Source organism: Kogia breviceps, chromosome 1 (genome assembly GCF_026419965.1).
Source record: "Kogia breviceps isolate mKogBre1 chromosome 1, mKogBre1 haplotype 1, whole genome shotgun sequence".
In the NCBI taxonomy this organism is placed as follows: Eukaryota; Metazoa; Chordata; class Mammalia; order Artiodactyla; family Physeteridae; genus Kogia; species Kogia breviceps.
The window spans coordinates 118,691,096-118,712,873 of NC_081310.1; the positions used below are offsets into that span (position 1 = coordinate 118,691,096).

A 21,778-nucleotide genomic window follows, 5' to 3' on the forward strand; every position below is an offset into this window, starting at 1 on the left:
CTGTAGTGGTAATGTAAACTGGTACATCCACTATGGAAAACAGTACAAAAATTTCTTAAAAAATTAAAAATAGAACTATCATATGATTCAGCAATTCCACTCCTGGGTATTTATATGAAAGAAAAAAAAACCAAAAACACTAATTTAAAAAAAAATTTTATTTATGTTTTTGGTTGCACTGCACAGCATGCAGGATCTTAGTTCCCAGACCAAAGACTGAACCCACGCCCCCTGCAGTGGAAGTACAGGGTCTTAACTACTGGACCGCCAGGGAAGTCCCCCAAAACACAAATTTGAAACATATATGCACCATGTTCACTGCAACATTATTTATAATAACAAAGTTATGGAAGCAACCTAAGTGTCCATCAACAGATGAACAGATAAAGTTACAGATGAATGAATAAAGAATATATGCTGTATCTATATACACAATGGAATATTATTAGCCATAAAATAAAGGAAATCTTGTCACTTGTGACAATATGGATGGACCTGAAGGCATTAAGCTAAGTGAGACAAGTCAGACAGAGAAAGACAAATACCATATGATCTCAGTTATATGTGGAATTTAAAAACAAACAAACAAACATAGAATCAAGCTTGTAAATACAGAGATAGATCTGTGGTTGCCAGAGTTGGTAACTGGGTGAAATGGGTGAAAGGCATTGAAAGGTACAAACTTCTAGTTATAAAATAAATCATGGGGAGGTAATGTACAGCATGGTGACTATAATTAATACTCTACTGTATATCTGAAAGTTGCTAAGAGAGAAAATCTTCAATGCCCTCATCTCACACACACAAAATTTTTACACTATGTATGGTGACTGATGTTAGCTAGAATTATTGTGATAATCATTTTGCAATGTATACAAATATCAAATTACTACTTAAATAACTGAAACTAATATATGTTACATGTCAATTATACCTCAATTTAAAAAAAGGTAAATAGGCCTTTCTCAGAAAAGCCCTTTAAAAACCTCATCTCAAAGACATAAAAGGCTAAAGGTGAGACTGCTGTGGGCTAGCTAGAGGGACGATTAAGAGATATTAGGAGTTGCGCCTGCTCAGTGGTCAGAGCTACTGGCCAAGGATTCACTTGTAAGCTGTAACTACAGGAAAATCCGTAGCTGCAACTAGAGTTAACTAGAGGATTTGTGAAGAGGGGCAGTTCCTAACATGGGTCACAGATAAAAGTTGCGCTGTATCTCACCTAAACATAAAGGAGGAGAGGATGATTTAAAACAGACATGAAAGTCGCAAGTTACCTACTTCTATTCCCACTCCCACTCCGTTTATACTCTCCCACCTGAGATTTATATCTCTGGCCAGAGAGACAACCCTAAGGCTAGAAGAGTGGAAAGATTAGGAAGAGGCAAACCGCCAAGAACATAAAAGGGCTTCGCTGATGCCACTACAGCACCAACATGGAAATGCTAGCTGAAGTATTTACCTCGATATTTCACCAGACATGGATGAAGAGTCACTATAAATAAAGTTAGAATTCTAACGGGAAAAATATTAATTCACATATTCATTAAACCAATGTTTTTTAAGCATCCTTAAATAACTGCATGGAATAGGTAAGTGTTATATAAATAATTTCTATGAATTCAAAGGAAAAAGACAATGCACAAAAAAATTCAAAGAATCAATGAACCTGAGAAAAGATAACAAACCACATGAATAAAAGAAATATAAATGAAATAACCAAACATATTTTTACCTATCATATTGGTAAAGATGGAAGACAGCCAGTACTGGGAACACAGTACAGAAATGGGTATTCTATAACATTTAAATTTACATGTGAATACCTGAAAGACACACATGGTTTTCCCAAGACTTCATATTATCCAGTATAGTATCAAGATAAATTAAGTACATATTTTCCAAATATGGAAAATTGTTTACAAAGAATTTAATATATTAGAATACTACATCTATTAATTATAATCTAATCCGAACAGATTCTAATATTCATTTAGCTATTCAAAAAGTATTTAGGTTCATCATGTATCCCCTCAAGGTCAAAATTACTACCACATATTATAACTCCGCTGGAGATGGATAGTAGAGTGAAATAAAAACTAATTCAAGTTGAGAGAATTCTATTTAAATCAACTTATACTCTATACTGGATAGCTGTAATGATCAGTATTAAGATATATCAACAAATACCTGAAATTGCTTTGTATTTATTTCCTGTCTGCGTTGCATAGTTAATGCTATTTTGTCTGCTTCCTGTGTAACCTCCCCCAGGATTCTTTTCTTTTCACTATATCACGGAAACTACAGGATAGGAGAAAAAGTAGATGATTCTTCAAGAGATGATAGGTTTGCTTCCCTTTCTGTTTTTGATTAATATGGTTAACTACTTCTTACTATGGTTGTACTTTTGTGGTACCCCCCTCTAACTGCTCTTAAAAGCAGGTGACAATAATGAGCGTTGGCAAGGATGTGAAAAAACTGAAATCCTCATACACTGACACTGTTGGTGGGAATGTAACATGGTGCACCCACTGTGGAAAAGTTTGGCAGTTCCTCAAAAACTTAAACATACAATATGACCCTGAAATTCCATTCCCATAGAGAACTGGTAACCTACAAGTTCACAAAAACTTACACACAAAAGTTCATAGCAGCATTATTCCTAATAGCCAAGAAGTGGAAATTCAAATGTCCATCAACTGATGGATGGATGAACAAATGTGGTATAGTCACAGAACGGAATATTCAGCCATAAGAAGGAATTAAGTACTGATACACGCTTCAACGTGTTTGGACCTGATAAACATTATGCTAAGAGAAAGAAGGCAGACACAAAAGGCCACACATTGCATCATTCCATTCATACAAAATGTCCACAATAGGCAAGTCCATAAAAACAAAGTAAATTTGTGATTTCCAAGGGCTGGGAAAGAGGAAAACGGAGAGTGGACTGCAAATGGGTAGTTTCTGGAATGAAAATGTTCTGGAATTAGTCAGTGGTGATAGTTGCACAATCTTGTGAATATACTAAGAACCACTGACTGAATTGTATGTACATTTTTTAAAGTTGGATTTTACAGTATGTGAATTATATCTCAGTTTTTTAAAGCAGTCAATACTTTAATAAATCAGTAAATAAAAATAAGGTTAGGCATTATGTCTGCAAGGAAGAGAAGGTTCATAAGAGAAGGTATGGATTCTGCTCCTTCTATACCACTTTAAAAAACTAAAGATGGGAGAAGATATATTCTGGAGCCTCTTGTCTTGATTTCAAAGTTCTTCTGGGAAAAGATGACAAGGAAAATCTAATAAGGACCCATTTCCCTTATGATGCCCAGCTTTTCAAAGATGTGGACCATTCATCCTTCCTCTATCTGCTCTCTGTGAGAGTGGCCCTAGCAGATTATGTTAAGTTTGACATGAGCAACCTTTCTTTTCCCTTTGAAAGTTTCTTAAGAATTGGAACAAAGTCTTGTTTCTTTTTCTCTTCAATGCCCAGGCACTTTAGCATGGAGTGCTTAGTAAAATTTAAATGACTCCTTTAATACTGTACCTACCTCTCTCTGGTTGCCCGAAGGCCCATAATACTCTACCTTTCCAGGCCTATGATCTCAAACCACCTCCTTGCTACCTCTATGGACAGAAGTGGGGAGAGAACTGGACTTTCTCAGTTCAGTAATCAGGAACTGGGCTTTGAATTTCAACTTACCCATTTACTGGGTGACACTGAGAAAGTCACTAACCACTCTTATTCTCTTCCACGAAATAGGGATATTATATATCATATGAGATGATTTCAAGCATTAAACTGAAAGTTTATAAATTATAAGCTTACAACTTATAAATTTTACTTTTTATTGATATATTCCAAAATTTTCCATTCGATATAGTAGTCCAGTACTCTCAACACCACTACAGGGACTTCCCTGGTGAATGCAGGGGACACGTGTTCGATCCCTGGTCCAGGAAGATCCCACATACCACAGAGCAAATAAGCCCACAAGCGCCGCCAACTATTGAAGCCCGTGAACCTAGAGCCCGTGTTCCACAACAAGAGAAGCCACCACAGGTAGAAGCCTGCACACCTCAATGAAGAGTAGAGAGTCACGGGTCCTAGTGTCTTAGTACTTTCACTGCTCCTTGCTCCCATGGTGAGCACTAACTCTGAATAACTCATACAATGCTTGAAATGACCTAGTACAACCTTCAAGTTTTATATTTACATTTAAAAATAAAATGCTTCTAATTCAAATGAATTTATGAAATTTCAGAAGGCACTGAATGATATTTTTCTTCAGGAAAACGCTACAGGTGAAAGGGACAAGACAGCTCAGAGGCCCTTCCCATTCCATCTTCTACTCTTCATTATTACTTCCTCTCTCAGTATACACCCCCCCACCGCCCACCCCTGCCACACGCCTAATATCTAGACCTTCCAACCTCTTCCTTTCTCAGTCCAACCTGTTTGCACCCGGGGTTGACTATCCCTTTTGCACCTAACAGAAGACTGACAAAAATTTAACTGTATTTTGGTACTGTGTCTCCTCTCTGGATCTAAACCTACTCAGAAGTGCTTCATTTAACACAAAGTTTGCCTGCTGGCAGATGGCAGAAAGATCAGCAAAGCTGACACTCTGCAGCTTTAAAATACTGAGGAGTGCTAGTTTTAGCACATATAACTTTTAAAACTACAAATTATTTATACTCTACTTTTTGGAAATTTCAAAAAAAATATTGCTCCTGAATTTAAAAAAACAAAAACAACCAGAAATATATACTCTAAGTCCCTAATTAACACAAGGTTTTAAATCTCTCACTCAACTTAAATACAAACCTGTATGGGTGGAATATCTGGAAGCGACGGAAGGTTTTCTGGATTGGTAACTGAAGGAATTAGTTCTATTGCTGTAACAGATGGGCTGGTGGGACCTCGATTTGCATTTGCCATAGTAGCTGTAGTAGGACTGGTTGGATTGACCGGGTTGTTGTGCACCGACACAACAGGAAAGGGTCCAGCATGCCCTGGGTTTGAGTGCTGTTAGGAAAAAAGATGTTATCATTACTCGATCTGCCAGGATATCCAAACATGAACAATACCTTGACAACAAGTTTCAGTTTAGGAAGGATACATAAGTTCAGAGTTTGATACCTGTGGCTGAGACACAAAGAAGTAGGCCCTCTCAAACTTATGCAGGAAAAATAAAATTCAAACTTATCATTTTTCTATTCATTTTTTTGTGGTATTTAGATAAAAAAATAGACTTGCCAATAATTGTACCCTGTCAGACTGGTGATATGAGTTTACTTCAAAACAAGATATATATAAATAGATGATCTGGAAGCCCCTAAAGTTTTCAAACATCAGACCAGGAAAGCCACTGTTCTGCCTATATTTCACTTTGACACTTTTACCTTTTTTAAAATAAAAATAATTAATTGTATAATTGTGAATTATGTAACTGATATGGTAGAAAGAACAATGAATTTACAAATGGAAACGTGGTATCAATTCCTGACTCTTAATACTACGTGACTTTAGGCCAAATCACAACCTTGGTAATTTAGAAATGTGGATAATGATGAATGAAAATGGATACCTGTCTTTATGAGGAGTGTTATGAGGATCATTTAAGATAGTACACAGATTAAAATCTTTGGGAAATAAATTACTATACACATACAAATCATCTGAAGTATTTAAAAACTTAAAATTCTAACATTCAGTGATTTCTGTAGGGGCCCAAAAGTCTAAGGACAATGTTCTGAGATGGTTGGTTAATCCAATTATGTAGCTTCTGCATGTTTCCAAAGGGTGTACCTGCCCCCTGGTAATACTTGAAGGCTTTCCAAGTACACTTAAGGGGTACATGGGTATGTGAATACTTTTAAGGAAATTAAAGTCTAGATAGTCGACCTTCATATATCTTTTTTTCCTGAAGAAAATGCAATTTAAAAACTCAATTTACCTAAGAATGTGCCACGGTCTGTGAGTTCTTTTTTCCAACTACTTCTTTCACAACTGCCCTTCTCCTCCAAAAACAAAATACAAAATAACACATCTCTAACTTATTCCCAATCTTATCTAGCATATTGCCCCAGGGTGAAAAAAAAAAAAAAAATCTCCTGAAGAGACAGACAAAGGTAGAGTTGAAAATAAAGGTGTCAAGTTGCTGACAAAGTGCCAGGCTCTGAAACCGGGGTAATCTTTGAGTGGGTTCTGATACTTGGTGATCAACAAAAACAAAGAAAGACCTGAAGAAGCTGTCAACTGATTAAAAAAGATTTTAAAAATAGTTTTGAATTCCCAGATACATATTTTTGTGAACAACTTTCCTGAGCATCACATGAAAACAACGACAAAAAAACTAGTAATAAAAATCGGCGTTGAATTCTAACTTACTCTAACAGTACAAGGTAACAGACGTACAAACATGCATAAATGAAGGAAGGAGAAAGGCTCCATGTATCTAATAAAGAAATATATATCTAAAAGAACTTTATTTTTGTTTCCTAATAATCTTAAACCATGTAAATATATTGTTTAAACAACTGTATAGGAATAACTGTAATGAAAATTTGGTCTAAAGAAAAAGTTTTAAAGTTTAATAACTGCATTATAAACTGGAAATTTAAGAATTTTCAAATTGCAACAGACATCTTTCCAGCAGAAAATTGCAACAAACTGATTCACAAGTCTATCAAACTTCTGAATATCCTAAATCTGTATCTTAAATATATTAAGATAAAATTCTGTAAAAGTAGAACAGAAATTCAAGTCCATGGGGAAAAGGGAGTATATAATTTTCACTTTCAAAAAAGAACTTGCCTCTGTATTTGGGACTCCAGTGGATCCACTTACAAGAATAATGTAAGGGTTTTACTTTATAATGTCAATATTTACAATATGCTAAACAGTATGTCCTTTGCAACTATTTAATCTTAAAATTATAATGGAAGTTTTAAATGTCAACCTTCAAATGTGAGGGAGTGTGTATTTTTCAAAAGTCTTTCTGGAGGTAATTGGACCAAAAAGTTGAAGGATCACTGATCCAGGACTTCAGTATGCAGATCAATCTGAGTCGATAAAAGTTCACATATTTATGAGTACTCCCCTCCTGGAAATTTTGATTCAGTGGATATGGTTCAGAATCTATTTCAGACATGGTACCCCAGTCATTCTGATGGTCTTTAAATCATGCTTTGAGAAACACCACTCTGACAATTATAAAATGACCTTTATTTTTTATATAACTAGAAATCCTATGCAAAAGTAGCCTCATATTTATAATCATACCTCCTATACAAATATAATCTACTATTCAAGCAAAGATTAGAAAACATGCCTCTAAACACACTTATTTTTAAGAGTAGGTGTATCCATCCTAAAAGGAACAATACTGAGTGAAGAGAAAAAAAAAAAAATCAAAATGTCACATTAAAAGAGCAAAGGAACAACTTTAGGAAATTAAAGTTTTAATCTTAATTCTACCATTGTCTCTTATGATTGTGGGTACATAACAAGCTCCTTTGTTTTTCACTTCTGTAAAATGAATTGGTTGGACTAGATCAGAGATTCTCAACCCAAAGTATACAATGGGTTTAATGACATCAAAGAAACTCTTAAAATTTAATAAAAATTTAGACATTTCTCCAAAGAAGACATACGGATTGACAAAAAACACATGAAAAGATGCTCAACATCACTAATCATTAGAGAAATGCAAATCAAAACCACAATGAGGTATCACCTCACACTGGTCAGAATGGCCATCATCAAAAAATCTACAAACAATAAATGCTGGAGAGGATGTGGAGAAAAGGGAACCCTCCTGCACTATTGGTGGGAATGTAAATTGATACAGCCACTATGGAGAACAGTATGGAGGTTCCTTTAAAAGCTACAAACAGAACTACCATATGACCCAGCAATCCCACTACTGGGCATATACCCTGAGAAAACCATAACTGGAAAAGAGTCATGTACCACAATGTTCACTGCAGCACTATTTACAATAGCCAGGACATGGAAGCAACCTAAATGTCCATCGACAGATGAATAGATAAAGAAGATGTGGCAAACACATACAATGGAATATTACTCAGACATAAAAAGGAAATTGAGTTATTTGTAGTGAGGTGGATGAAGTCTCTATATGAGTCTGTTGTACAGAGTGAAGTAAGTCAGAAAGAAAAAAACAAATAGCATACGCTAACGCATACATATGGAATCTAAAAAAAATGGTACTGATGAACCTAGTGGCAGGGCAGGAATAAAGATGTACATATAGAGAATGGACTTGAGGACATGGCAGGGTTGGCAGGGGGAAGCTGGGATGAAGTGAGAGAGTAACACTGACATATATACACCACCAAATGCAAAATGGATGGCTAGTGGGAAGCAGACACATAGCACAGGGAGATCCAGTGCTTTGTGACGACCTAGAGGGGTGGGATAGGGAGGGTGGGAGGGAGGCTCAAGAGGATGGGATATGGAGATATATGTATACATATAGCTGATTCACTGTGTTGTACAGCAGAAAGTAAAACAACATTGTAAAACAATTATCCAATAAAGATGTGAAAAAAATTTTAATAAATATTTTATGTGCATTTTTCTGGGACAAGAAGATACACAGCATTAATCAAATTCTCAAACGTATCAATGACCACCCCTCCCTCCACCCCACAACTGATTAAGAAATCTGTTGTCTTTTAGTTTTAAAATTATATGATTCTTACAAATGGAACTCTAGGCATACTTGTCTTTGGAGGTGTGGCTGCATCATGGAATACTGAGGGCCACTGTGCCTGGGTATCCCTGGTATTCGGGCAGCATTCTGAGCCAATCTCATCTGATGGGCTTGGAAAGCTCCACAGTTCATGTTGCCTCTTTGCATTGCTTGCACACTGATCAATCTTGGAGGCTGCAAAAGGCAGAAATTGCATTTATGTAATAATATTTATAAATTTACCTTTCAATTATAAAACATTATGATAAGAATAATTTTGTGAGGATAGAAAGGCATAAAATGAAAAGTGTAAGTCATTTTCCTCATCTCTTGCCCCAATCGCCTTCTCTCAATATATGTGTGTTTTAAAGCCTATTAGCATTAACTTAATCAATCCTGGATTAATAGTTTTGATTTGAATGGGAAAGAGCAGGAAAGATACAGGGATGGGAATGATTTTAACAAAAGCCTAAAGAACGTGTCAGATCTTAGGAGGAAACAACATGGCTCTTTGGCCCAAAACCACATGTTAAAACAAAAAAGATCTAGTATACAGGGATAAAAACATATATACCTCCACAGTACTAGTGAGTTAATTTTGTTTCCCATCATAAGTATTTACTTCTTGTCCTTCCTCACACCTCCCCCACATCCCTGCCATAGCCAAGGCAAATGTTTAAACTGACCTTTGAGCTTTGTCCCCATCAGTAACTTTGAAATGTGTAACTCACCTATATAGGACAGAGTGTAGTCTCAAGGTCTTCATAATTTATATCAATAGTGCAGTAATATAATAATACTCGCCTGTTGTTGTAACATCTGAGGGGCTGCTTGTCTAGGGTGCTGCTGTGTTGTTGCTGTTGTTGTTGGTACAGGTGCAGGTGGCTGCTGCATCCTCATCTGTTGCAACTGCTGATGTTTCTGTGCATACACTTGTTGTTGCATGTGCTGGAGTCGAAGCTGTGCTAAGTTAATCTGTCCAGGGGTTTTACTAATGTGGTTTGTCCCTGGCGGAACTTGCCCAACTACAACATTAGGAGTATAACCAGGAGCTGGTTTACTCTCTATTACTAGATTACCTGAAGGATTTAAAAAATGAGAATAATTTGCATGTAATCAACTAACATCTACTTTGTGGGTTAATCATTATATATTCCTCTTTCCTCTGACAACTACCACCACTCAAAGTTTCCAACAGCACAGCAGGGATGGGAGCTAGGTTTAAAGGTGATGAAGATCAGAAAACTAATATAGTCCAAAGCCAATTGACTTTTGATTACTCAGAATAATATATTATCTGCCCTTATTTTTGACACAGATGTACAGAAAATTAAAGAGCTGAAAGAGATAGTATTAGAGGAGGCCCATCTAGGCAGTCTAAATCATCTCTAGTCTGAGAAGATTCAAGGATACTCAAGATTGCTAATACTGATTCTACCTGCCTTTGGACTATCAAAATGTGCATGGCAGAGTACTATATTGCTACAAAACTGTCTTCGGTGGAAAGGTTGAATGTTTTAAACTATTTATACCCTTAGAGATGACAAATTCTCCTTCCTTTTTACAGAGCCAGGTACTTTCTAGGAATAGAAGGCAAATTTTAGTAACGTTTGATCTAAGGTAGAGTTGGCAAACCTTTTTCCTGTAATAAGCCAGATACTTTAGGCTTTGCAGGCCACATAAAATCTGTCGTATACTCTGGTTTTTACTTGTTTGCTTTTACAACCCTTTAAAACGTAAAAACCAAACATAGGTACCACGTCACTCTAAAACAGTTTGCCGATGCCTGATCTAAAGGTATAGCCAAACGAATATATACAAAGATTACATTTTTTTTTTACAAAAGGCCACCCACCTCTGCTTTTACAGCTTCCAATGGTGAGGACTTGACTATTCTGGAAATGAGTTTAATTAATCTGTATACAGCTCTAATTGTTGGTTAGTTTTGGGGGGTTTTGTTTTACTTTAAATTGAGCTGGTTTTATATGTCTATCTGTAACTTTCACCTAAGGCCACACCTACTCCACACCGTGGAGTGACAAAAGCAAAGTCCATTTGTCTTCCATGTGAAAAGAGCTACTCTTATCTTTCAAACATTCCTCAGAACATGGCATTCAGACACATCAGCATAATGGATGGAGGTCCTCCTCAAGTGGGCAATTTTGTACAATTAATACATAAGCTACTAAGCATGTAAGCAATTCTTCCAAAGACTAAAGACCCATTTGGTAAGTTTCTGATACGTAACAGTCAGTATCAATTTTAAAAGATGTGGGGAAAAAGTTAGAAATGATACATAATTTAAAAAACAAAACAGAGGAGACCCTCATCATTCTTAAAGATGTAATGAACATAGCTGAAGTAAGTTTCCAATGAAGAACATATTTTCCAAAAAGTTTACATGGTAGAATGAAGTTTAAAAACTTTAAGTATCTAAAATTTGTTGTAGATGCTTTCTCCTCCTAATTCAGTGTTCTAAGTTATAGCCATAAAACGAATTATTTCTCACCTAAATTGACTACGTTCTTTGCCCAGAAGGTGGGATCACAATGGAAACGTATTGCTCCATTAGCAGCAGGGACAGGATCACACCGTGCTTTCAAAATATGGCGCAATTGAAAAGTAATCTAAAAGGGAAAAAATTCGTATTAGTCTTAAAATTAAATATCACTTGAGAAAACATACAAGATAAAGACATGAAATCTCATGTAGCCCCACACTGTCCATCTCAGATGAGATAGTATCAGTGTTTAAAAAACGATATTAGCAATCAAAGGAACATGCTTGAATTTCTGCCATTTCTGGTGATAAACTACATTATACTACTAGGTATCTCCAAAACCTATGATTGACTCAAGACTTACTGTATGATTCCATTTATATGAAATTCTAGAAAATGAGAGAAATCAGACTAATGGTTGCCTAAGGCCAGCATAGAGAAAAATAAGAAAATTTTTGTAGGTGATGGAAATCTTCTGTATTTTGAGGTGATGGTGACAACTTTTACTAAAATTCAAAATCTATACTTTAAACAGGTGCAGTTCACTGAATGTAAATAATATCTTAACAAAGTCAATTTAAAGAAAAATAAGATACTATGTGTCTCACCAGTCGCTTGCTGTACAGTAGTGCCGTGCTGCTACCACTAGCAATTGCCCAGTTTGTAAAGTTCATAACATGCTTCACCTGCCGGGAAAGGCCTGTGATGTCATTCTGTTGCTGTAGTAACTTCATCTGTCTTTCTTTTGTAACATTCTGAAACAGAACAAGAGGTTCACTGAAGAATTCTGTATAAAAAAAATCAACTCATAATTTCTATTGCAAGTGAACATAATACCTGTATTTCTTTTTAAAAATGGGATAACTTAATAAGCTCCTCATTATTTAATGAGTCTATGATCAAGAAAAAAGTCACTAACAAAAGTGGGACCAAAACTTAGTTCTATAGTCCAAAATAGACATTCCACATACAGAAATTAATGTTAGTGATATCTCCCCTTTCCTTCAGAAGATGAAGAGCCTTTGTTAAAAACGATGTCTACTAGGCTAATCTACTATATAGAGCCTATGACATATGAGCTGAACTTTAGAAATAATTTTATATTATCTTAACACATTTCTCAGGCCAAAGAAAATTTTGTGGTGCATGGCATGAGGCTGAAGTTAAAATCTCTTATTTTCAACATTTAAGACAAAAGGAGAAAGATGAATTCCAGAGCTCTAAGAGTAGAGCTAGGGAAGCTTCTTACATGACAAAAGTTCATAAAGAACAAGGGAGTAAGTGAGGGTGGAAGGAAACACCAATTTGAGGAAAGTGTTGCAAAGGAAAAATAAACTGCTTTCTGGGAACAAAAATTGTCAGAAGGGACAGGTGACGTCCTATGTCCTTTGACATTCAGCATACTGTACAACCTGCCTCTTCGTTCTTAACCACTTTCTTACAAAAATGACTCAATTTGGCTTACTGAACAATTTTTTCCCTAAGGAAATAAGTTACTCATTTTATAATGTAAATCAATGGATAAAAATATTCAAATGACAGAAGCTTCATTTACAACTTCCCTGGAAATGATCCCTTTTATAAAGCTTATAGGAAAACCTCTATCTTACAAAGTTTAGAAACACAGTGCACTAGAAAACATCTACTGTTTAAATCATTAGCATGTTAAGAAATATATGGCAGATTTATCAGTAGGTATTTGTGTATATTTTAGCATTAAGAGGCATCTTTTAATTCAAAAGTTCTTGAAATGGTTTTAGAACATTACTTTAGACCTATAATTAAAATGTATTTACTGTAAGTTAAAAGGTATCAAAAATAATTGTTTGCTCATGCTCTCCACTTACAAGGTCCTTCTGAAAACAAAAATCTATTAGGGTTAACTGCAACTCGGCTGGATATACAACAGTTGCAAGAGACCTCAAAATTTAACAATATGTGTGAGAGTGCTTTTAATTTCACAATTGTGTCTCAATAGCAAGATGTATCTCAAAAGACAGAAATTCAGAAAATTCTCTGTTGACATTTATTTTATTTATATGTAACTGTGTCTAGTATTTCAACAATTTTCTATGAAGGAATGGAACAGAAAAAAAAATTACTATGAAAAATTTGAGGTTGATAGTAATTAAAAGTTAAATAATCAAATATTCATGTAATTTAAATTATTACTATTCAATGGTGCTTTAAACATAACCCCGTATCATCTAAGCTAACTTAAAAGCACAAAATTTTGAGAACCAGCCAACTATGGTCAGTAGAGTCTTTGATTAAAACTTAATTTAGATTTCACAAATTGACTAGATTCTCATCTCGAAATTTACATTCACATATTACTCTCAATATACAACACAAAGACCTAATATAACAAAATTATGAGTAAATTTAAAGTTTCAAAAAGAGCAGTATTTTTAGCAAAACTATGGAACATTTAAAAAATAAAGTGAAGAACACACATGAGTAAGACTCCCAATATACATTCATATGTAAAAGTTAAATTGAGGACCTATCTTGTGGGGAAGAGAAGAGGGAATGTGGCAGGTCAGCTTTGTCTTCATTTATATCACATTTTAGTAATAATTCTTTCATTCCTAAGAGAACACTATCTCCTAACTGATACATCTAAAGTGTTAAACTGGGCTGCAAAGTAACTAACTTGAAAAAGGACTATTTTCCAACAAAAAACACACAAAAATTTTTTTTAATTGACTTTACTTTCATACCCACCCCCAACCAATCTACAAGAGCTTTCAATAAACATTAAAAACAGCTAAAGAGCAAGAGAAGTTTTTGTTTTATTTTGGCTTTGAACCATACCTCTAGCTGCTGTAACAGAGATTTTCCTTTCTTATTAATTTCATTGATAAGGGTGAAAATGGCCACTTTAATTTCCTGTTCTACTCGTTTGTTAGTCTCATTTACTTCTTTTATCCTGAATAAGAGAAATGCATCATTAGGTTATAGACTTATCCTATGTCTCTGAATTACCAACTGTTACAGAAATTCATCCAACTGGGCACTTAACCGAGTAACTAAAATTAAACCTTTGTCAAATGTACAACTTATGTTTTGGCAGACCTGACCACTCAATTTGGTCCAAAGAAGTTATGTATGTAGACAAAGAATGGATTAAGTAGTTATTAATTTTAAATTAAGTTCATAAAGGACAGTTTATTAATCTAGATGGCAATCTCCTTCAGTTTCTATGATGTGAATGTGATACACAAATAACTGACATCAGTGATTGCTGGTTAGTGTCAAATATGGCACATTGTTCTTGAGAAGCATTAAGATTAAACAGAACCAATGTGCAAAAAAATATGTTGCAACCAATATTACTATTATCTTTTGAAACAAGAGGAAGCTTAGACGCATTTAGTTTCACTAAAACTACTTCAAATGTGAATTCAGATACACCCCTTCCATAGGTTCTTCTCAAAATGATTTCCTACTGTATACGGTTAAGGGAATAAAACATTTTCATTCCTTTTTTAAAAACAGCTGTTAGATGTTTTAGAAACAGGTATAAGCTCCCATGTAGTTATGAAAGTTTTGGTTGTAAACATGAAATAGCCAATACCTTGCTATTTATAAAATAGGAAGAGAAGAATTCTATTAATATAAATACATAAAATGTTAACAAACACTCATAAGATGGTAACGTTAAACTTTTATACATTCTACTTCTGTATAAACTATAACTGACACTTTCAACTGCTAAAACTGCCTTTCATTTACCAAATTCAAATTTGAATAACTTGAATACACTGGGTCAAAAATGTAGTTTTCCCTCCTTTGTACTTCAAGCACTGATTTAAAAATTTTATTCAATTTTGTCCTTATTAAAATGAGTGGAAGACATTTTTTAAATTGAGAATGCTGATCACTAGTGGTAAGAACACATGACCTTAAAACGATTCAGCCAAAGGTTGAAACCATTAAGCATGCTGAAAGCAAACTCCCCTCGATTTAAACATGTATAATATATGTTCAATTGTGAAGGCAGCAAAAAAAATGAATGTACATTAAAAAATGGAGAAAGATCATCGAAGAATCTAACAGGAGAAGTATGGATATTTTATTACTTTAATACTTTTTTTTTTAAGCTTTCTGGAGATGAAACAATCTCCCCAGCCCTTTGCAATCTTGTAGACCTCACTTCTTTACACAGATTCAGGAACATATATACAAAATATATGTATAAAAATAAGGGATTGATATGAATTATCTCAATATCCTTTCTCTGGAAAGGACATCCATCTGTAATTTATGAGAAGACAGTTATTCTCTCCAATATCATCTACAATATATCAGCAATATAAAAAACATCCTGACATATCCACGAGAACTAACCATGACTAATGTATATCTATATATTTACATATTATCTACAACCTCTGAGGAGCCTTTATTTTCCTTTGGTATTACTTTTTAAGATGAAAGTTATAAATTCTTACTAATATCTAATGTACTATTTTATAATGTATCGATAATATACAATGTACTATTCATTCATTCATCTTCAATACTTTTTGAGTATTTACTATGTGTCACATAGAATCATCATAAATTAATTTTAATATTCTAGAAGTCTCAATATTTGTGAATCTGAAGAATAAACACATATCAACCCTATTCATACCTCTAGGAACATATGGGTTTTAATTATGCCAGCTCCAAATGTTTGTCTTTAAGGACTCCTTTAAGAGTCTTAATCTTCTTAACCTACTCACTATGGAACTTAGTCCCACTTTGCGACATGCTGGATCTTAGTTCCCTGACCAGGGATCGAACCTGTGCCCCCTGCAGTGGAAGCATGGAGTCTTAACCACTGGACAGTCAGGGAAGTTCCAGTCTCCCTTGCTTTATCAATAAATTTAGTTTATTCAGAAATAAACAAAAATAGGATTTTTAAAAACTGATAGTATTATTGATAAAAATAACAACAGCTACAATTTGAGGGTTTACTATATGCCAGAAACTGTGTTCTCATAATAATACCACTAAGATAAGTACTGTTTTTAATGCTTATTTTACAGATGGAAAATTAATTTGTCCATCACTGTTCATACTCTCTCCTGTCTTCCACACAGTTTCTAGTTAAAATTTTATAATTCAACTCTCTACACATTAATTGGGTTTTCTACATTTAACTAAGGCTGACAAAGACTAGAGTCATATTTATTATAAAATAGTCAAAGATGTATCCTAAAAGAGTATTCAAAATTTGAAGCAATTAAATTCTCTTTAATTAACAATTATCATAATCCAAACTCAAACATATCATTTACCCCTCCAAAACAATGTTTTCTAATATGCTTAATATAATACAGAAGGAAAACAAATTTAAACTGGACCCATTGTGTTTAATAATCCTTAAACTGAAATTATAGTTTTAAGGAAACACACTTACCTATTCTGCACCTGAGTAGCTGCAAAATGAACATAATTCTTCTTCTCAAGAAGCTTAGCCAGTAGATTCTCAATTGCACCTTTCTGGTTTTGAAAAGCTTCTTCTAAAAATTGATACCTTTAAAACAAAAACAAAAATTACATTTAAAATGGAAAACTTACAATTACGATTTGGAAAAGAAAAACTGCTGCATGAGTCAATCTTGAAACCTTACTTAAATGATCAACATTCTATGCTGGCCACACACCGCCTATGTTACCAGCAACTTTTAACTACCAATCCCCCTACCCTCTTAACCTGACATTGTGAAGCCACTATTAAGACAAAAAAAATTGCTCAAAACTGTTCAAGTGCTCTTAAATTAGAGCTTTGATTCAAGATTGCATTTTTATAAAAAACTAAATACTGGTGTAAGCTGTATACATTTTAAATCATAAAATACAACCATATTATACAAAATACTTTCAAAGGTGGGAAAACCGCCCACAGTTCCAACAACATAAAATCACTGTCACTATTGTAATATCTAGTTCCTTAGTCTTTTCAGTCACAATGTATATGCAACCCTGCATCTGACTTTATTCTTTATCTTGTCTTTGCAATCACCACTTGAAATAATTTTTCAGTTCTAGACTGTAAATATTGTCAAACTTTTCCAAAAGGGTTATATCAATTAAAAATATGACCAACACCAGAGTTTTATTTTAACTTTGTCAATAAAGTGGTATAGGGCTTCCCTGGTGGCGCAGTGGTTGAGAATCCGCCTGCCGATGCAGGAGACACGGGTTTGTGCCCCGGTCCGGGAAGATCCCACATGCCGCGGAGCAACTAAGCTCGTGAGCCATGGCCGCTGCGCCTGCGCATCCGGAGCCTGTGCTCCGCAATGGGAGAGGCCACAACAGTGAGAGGCCCGAATACCGCAAAAAAAAAAAAATAATAAAATAAATAAAAATAAAAAAAAATAATAATAATAAAAAAAAAATACAATAAAGTGGTATATGTTAAGATTCGCTAATATTATAATAGTGAAAATTAGACAGTAAAAGACTACAGTTCTTTGTTTGCTAGGAAGGCAGAATGGTTTTCTTTGCTAGTTTTATTACCTCTGTGTAAATTGCTCATTAAGTCAACAAGTATTTTAGGGCTTCTTCTATATGCTAGGGATACATGGGTAAAAAAAAATCCATTATTGTTCATATTTTCATAATAAATAGGCACAAACATGAAATGATACTACACTGTGAAATGAGCTATACTGGAGGCGTACATAGTCTGCAATAAGAACACAGTGTCTATGATGAAAGAAATCAAAGACAATACAAACAGATGGAGAGATATACCATGACTATACTACCCAAAACAACCTACAGATTCAATGTGATCCCTATCAAATTAGCAATGGCATTTTGCAGAGAACTAGAACAAAAATTTTTTACAATTTGTATGAAAACACAAAAGACCCCGAAGAGCAAAAGCAATCTTGAGAAAGAAAAACAGAGCTGAAGGAATCAGGCTCCCTGACTTCAGACTATACTACAAAGCTACAGTAATCAAGAGAGTATGGTATTGGCACAAAAACAGAAATATAGATCAATGGAACAGGACAGAAAGCCCACACACATATGGTCACCTTATCTTTGATAAAGGAGGCAAGAATATACAATGGAGAAAAGACAGTCTCTTCAGTAAGTGGTGCTGGGAAAACTGGACAGCTACATGTAAAAGAATGAAATTAGAACACTCCCTAACACCATACACAAGAAAATAAACTCAAAATGGATTAAAGACCTAAATGTAAGACCAGACACTATAAAACTCTTAGAGGAAAACACAGGCAGAACACTCTGTGACATAAATCACAGCAAGATCCTTTTTGACCCACCTCCTAGAGAAATGAAAATAAAAACAAAATTAAACAAATGGGACCTAATGAAACTTAAAAGCTTTTGCACAGCAAAGGAAACCATAAACAAGATGAAAAAACAACTCTCAGAAGAAAGTATTTTCAAACGAAGCAACTGACAAAGGATTAAACTGCAGAATATACAAGCAGCTCATGCACCTCAGTATCAAAAAAACAAACAACCCAATCCAAAAATGGGCAGAAGTCCTAAATAGACATTTCTCCAAGGAAGACATACAGATTGCCAACAAACACATGAAAAGATGCTTAACATCACTAATCATTAGAGAAATGCAAATCAAAACCACAATGAGGTATCACCTCACATGGGTCAGAATGGCCATCACCAAAAATTCTACAAACAATAAATGCTGGAGAGGGTTTGGAGAAAAGGGAACCCTCCTGCACCATTAGTGGGAATGTAAATGGATAGAGCCACTATGGAGAACAGTATGGAGATTCCTTAAAAAGCTAAAAACAGAACTATCATACGACCCAGCAATCCCACTACCGGGCACATACCCTGAGAAAACCATAATTCAAAAAGAGTCATGTACCAATGTTCATTACAGCTCTATTTACAATAGCCAGGACATGGAAGCAACCTAAGTGTCCACCCACAGATGAATGGATAAAGAAGATGTGGCACATATATACAATGGAATATTACTCAGCCATAAAAAGAAACGAAATTGAGTTATTTGTAGTGAGGTGGATGGACCTGGAGTCTGTCATACAGAGTGAAGTAAGTCAGAAAGAGAAAAACAAATACCGTATGCTAACACATATATATGGAATCCAGAAAAACGATACTGATGATCCTAGGGGAAGGACAGGAATAAAGATGCAGATGTAGAGAATGGACTTGAGGACACGGGGACGGGGAAGGGTAAGCTGGAACGAAGTGAGAGAGTGGCATGGACATATATACACTACCAAATGTAAAATAGATAGCTAGTGGGAAGCAGCCACATAGCAAGATCAGCTTGGTGCTTTGTGACAACCTAGAGGGGTGGGATAGGGAGGTTGGGAGGGAGGCTCAAGAGGGAGGGGATATGGGGATATATGTATACATATAGCTGATTCACTTTGTTGTACAGCAGAAACTAACACAACACTGTAAAGCAATTATACACCAATAAGGATGTATTAAAAAAAAAAAGAACACAGTGTCTAAATCTGCCTCAACACCAAGGAATGCTTCACAGAGAAGTCAGAACAGAATTATCCTATGCTAACTGCAGAGGCATATTTGGAGAACAACAAATACTTCAACATACCTAGAGAAAGCCGTGCAAAGATCAGAATGTGAGACAATAATAAAATCCAGAACCAGACTGTGAAGAGCTGGGTATACCATGCTAATTTTTTTATTTTCGTTTTTCAGTAATAGGAAACCCTTGAAGAATTCCAACCAAGATGTAATAATCAGACATACATTCCAGGAAAATCATCAAACAGAAATATAAAAGATCTGAAGAAGAGAGATGGGGAAGACTAGCTAGAACTCTAAGACGGTAGCTCAGATGAGTTATCAGGGTATGGTACTAATTGGTACAGCTGAATAAACAAACTTGAACAATGGACTCTGCCACAGAGATCAGCATCTTTGGTGATTTGAAATTTTAACTGGAGCCATATAAAGTAACATCCATGGTATATACTAAAACCTGAATGCCTAGCTAAGGCAGAGTCAAGAAAAGATCACCGAAATGAGAAGTTCAAGGTACTGACAAAGTTATAATTGTCTATGTGGACACAAATCATTAAAGTAAAAGCAGAAATTGAGATGAAGAGGAAGGCTATGAGCATCTAGATGTTTGGGGCTTCAGTGAAGGTCTCGGTTAAGGTAAATACAGGAGGAAAGGCTATGAAGTTGTTAACAAAAGGAAAGTTTGCTAAATGGAGGGGTTCAAGAGGTAAAGGAAAAATTGAGAGAATTAGAAGGCAAAGTTTAGAGCAACAGAGGGATTGTTGTTATAGAGAACAGCCGGCTAATAAGGTTTTCATTTTGTGTATTAAGAATTCTTTATTGTAGTAAAATACACATAACAAATCATTTTACGTTTTTAAGAATATTTTTAAAGCAAAAAAAAAAAAAAAACCCTGTCTACAATGTAAAGTATAGCACATTATAACTTGTATGATATATTAATTAAACAGCACAAAAGCATGTGAGCATTTTAATTTAAAAGGCTTTTAAAAGAGGTTCTATTGTTACATAGGTGAGCAAAGACTATTCCTCCATTGAAGAAACACTGAAGGAACAACATTTGATTTATTTCCTATACCATAATTTCTCTGTGTCCAAAATGAAATACTTTGTTTAATCTGTAAAGATGAAGCAGGAATATGAGATTACCATGCTAACCCTTTTGACATAAGCTTTACATTGTGAGGAAGAAAAGATCTTCTGACCCAGAGTTTAATTATGTCAGCAAATAAGAAGGCATTTGGCAGAAAGGTCAACTAGTATCATAACTCACAAAATTTTAATTCATACAATTTAACCCTGCACAGTTTTATTTCTTTTTTCAACTCAAAATAAATGTTTCAGACTCCAGTTTCTAGAAATGTCTTGTATTCATATGAACAAGTAGCAAGCAAACACACCATGATACACCTAGGTGGAAGTATGTGTCTGTCCTTTCCTCCCCTCATACAGGAGTTGACATCTGCACTATATGTTAAAGGATGAGTAAGAGCTTTCTAGGTAAACAAACTTGGGAGGAAGGTAAGAGCTTTCACTGTGGGAAAAAATCTGAATGTACAAAAGAACACAGTTCTGAGGCCACCTGTCATTTTCAGGGCTAAGGAAAAGAAGACAAAGCTGGAAGAGATGGGGAGGTACCAAATGTTAAAGAGCACTGTACATTTTGCTGAAGTTGGACTCAGGTAATAAATAATAGTGAACCATCAAGAGATTGATAAAACAGTGACAATCAGGCTTGTTTCTTTTCACTTGAATAAACTTCAACTGTATTATTAGAAGATACTAACTAGAGCTTGAAAAACAAAAGAACAATATGGAAGCAGTTTGGTCTACAAGCTACTTCTGATTCTCTTAGCTAAAAGAATAAACTAACACTGAATTTTCTTTTATCAACTGATCAAAGTAATAGTTGAAATACTTCAGAAATGGGGGGAAGAATAACCAATAAATGGATTAAGCACAATTTTGTTAATATGTAAATATATCAAGCAATTTCTTAGATTTTAATCCTGCATATGAAGCA

General features: G+C 34.9%; 1 protein-coding gene across 2 annotated transcripts in view; it reads right to left on the reverse strand.

Moving 5' to 3' along the window:
• The window catches only part of TRIM33 (tripartite motif containing 33), a 163,494-nt gene that overhangs the window by 22,589 nt on the left and 119,127 nt on the right, over positions 1–21,778 (reverse strand). For both annotated transcript variants that reach the window (XM_059037020.2, XM_059037001.2), the window contains exons 5-11: positions 16,640–16,756; positions 14,044–14,158; positions 11,835–11,981; positions 11,236–11,353; positions 9,531–9,805; positions 8,757–8,921; positions 4,832–5,032 (exon numbers count right to left, since the gene is read on the reverse strand). In XM_059037020.2, coding sequence (XP_058893003.1) covers positions 4,832–5,032; positions 8,757–8,921; positions 9,531–9,805; positions 11,236–11,353; positions 11,835–11,981; positions 14,044–14,158; positions 16,640–16,756 — 1,138 coding nt within the window. The remainder of the gene's footprint in view (positions 1–4,831; positions 5,033–8,756; positions 8,922–9,530; positions 9,806–11,235; positions 11,354–11,834; positions 11,982–14,043; positions 14,159–16,639; positions 16,757–21,778) is intronic.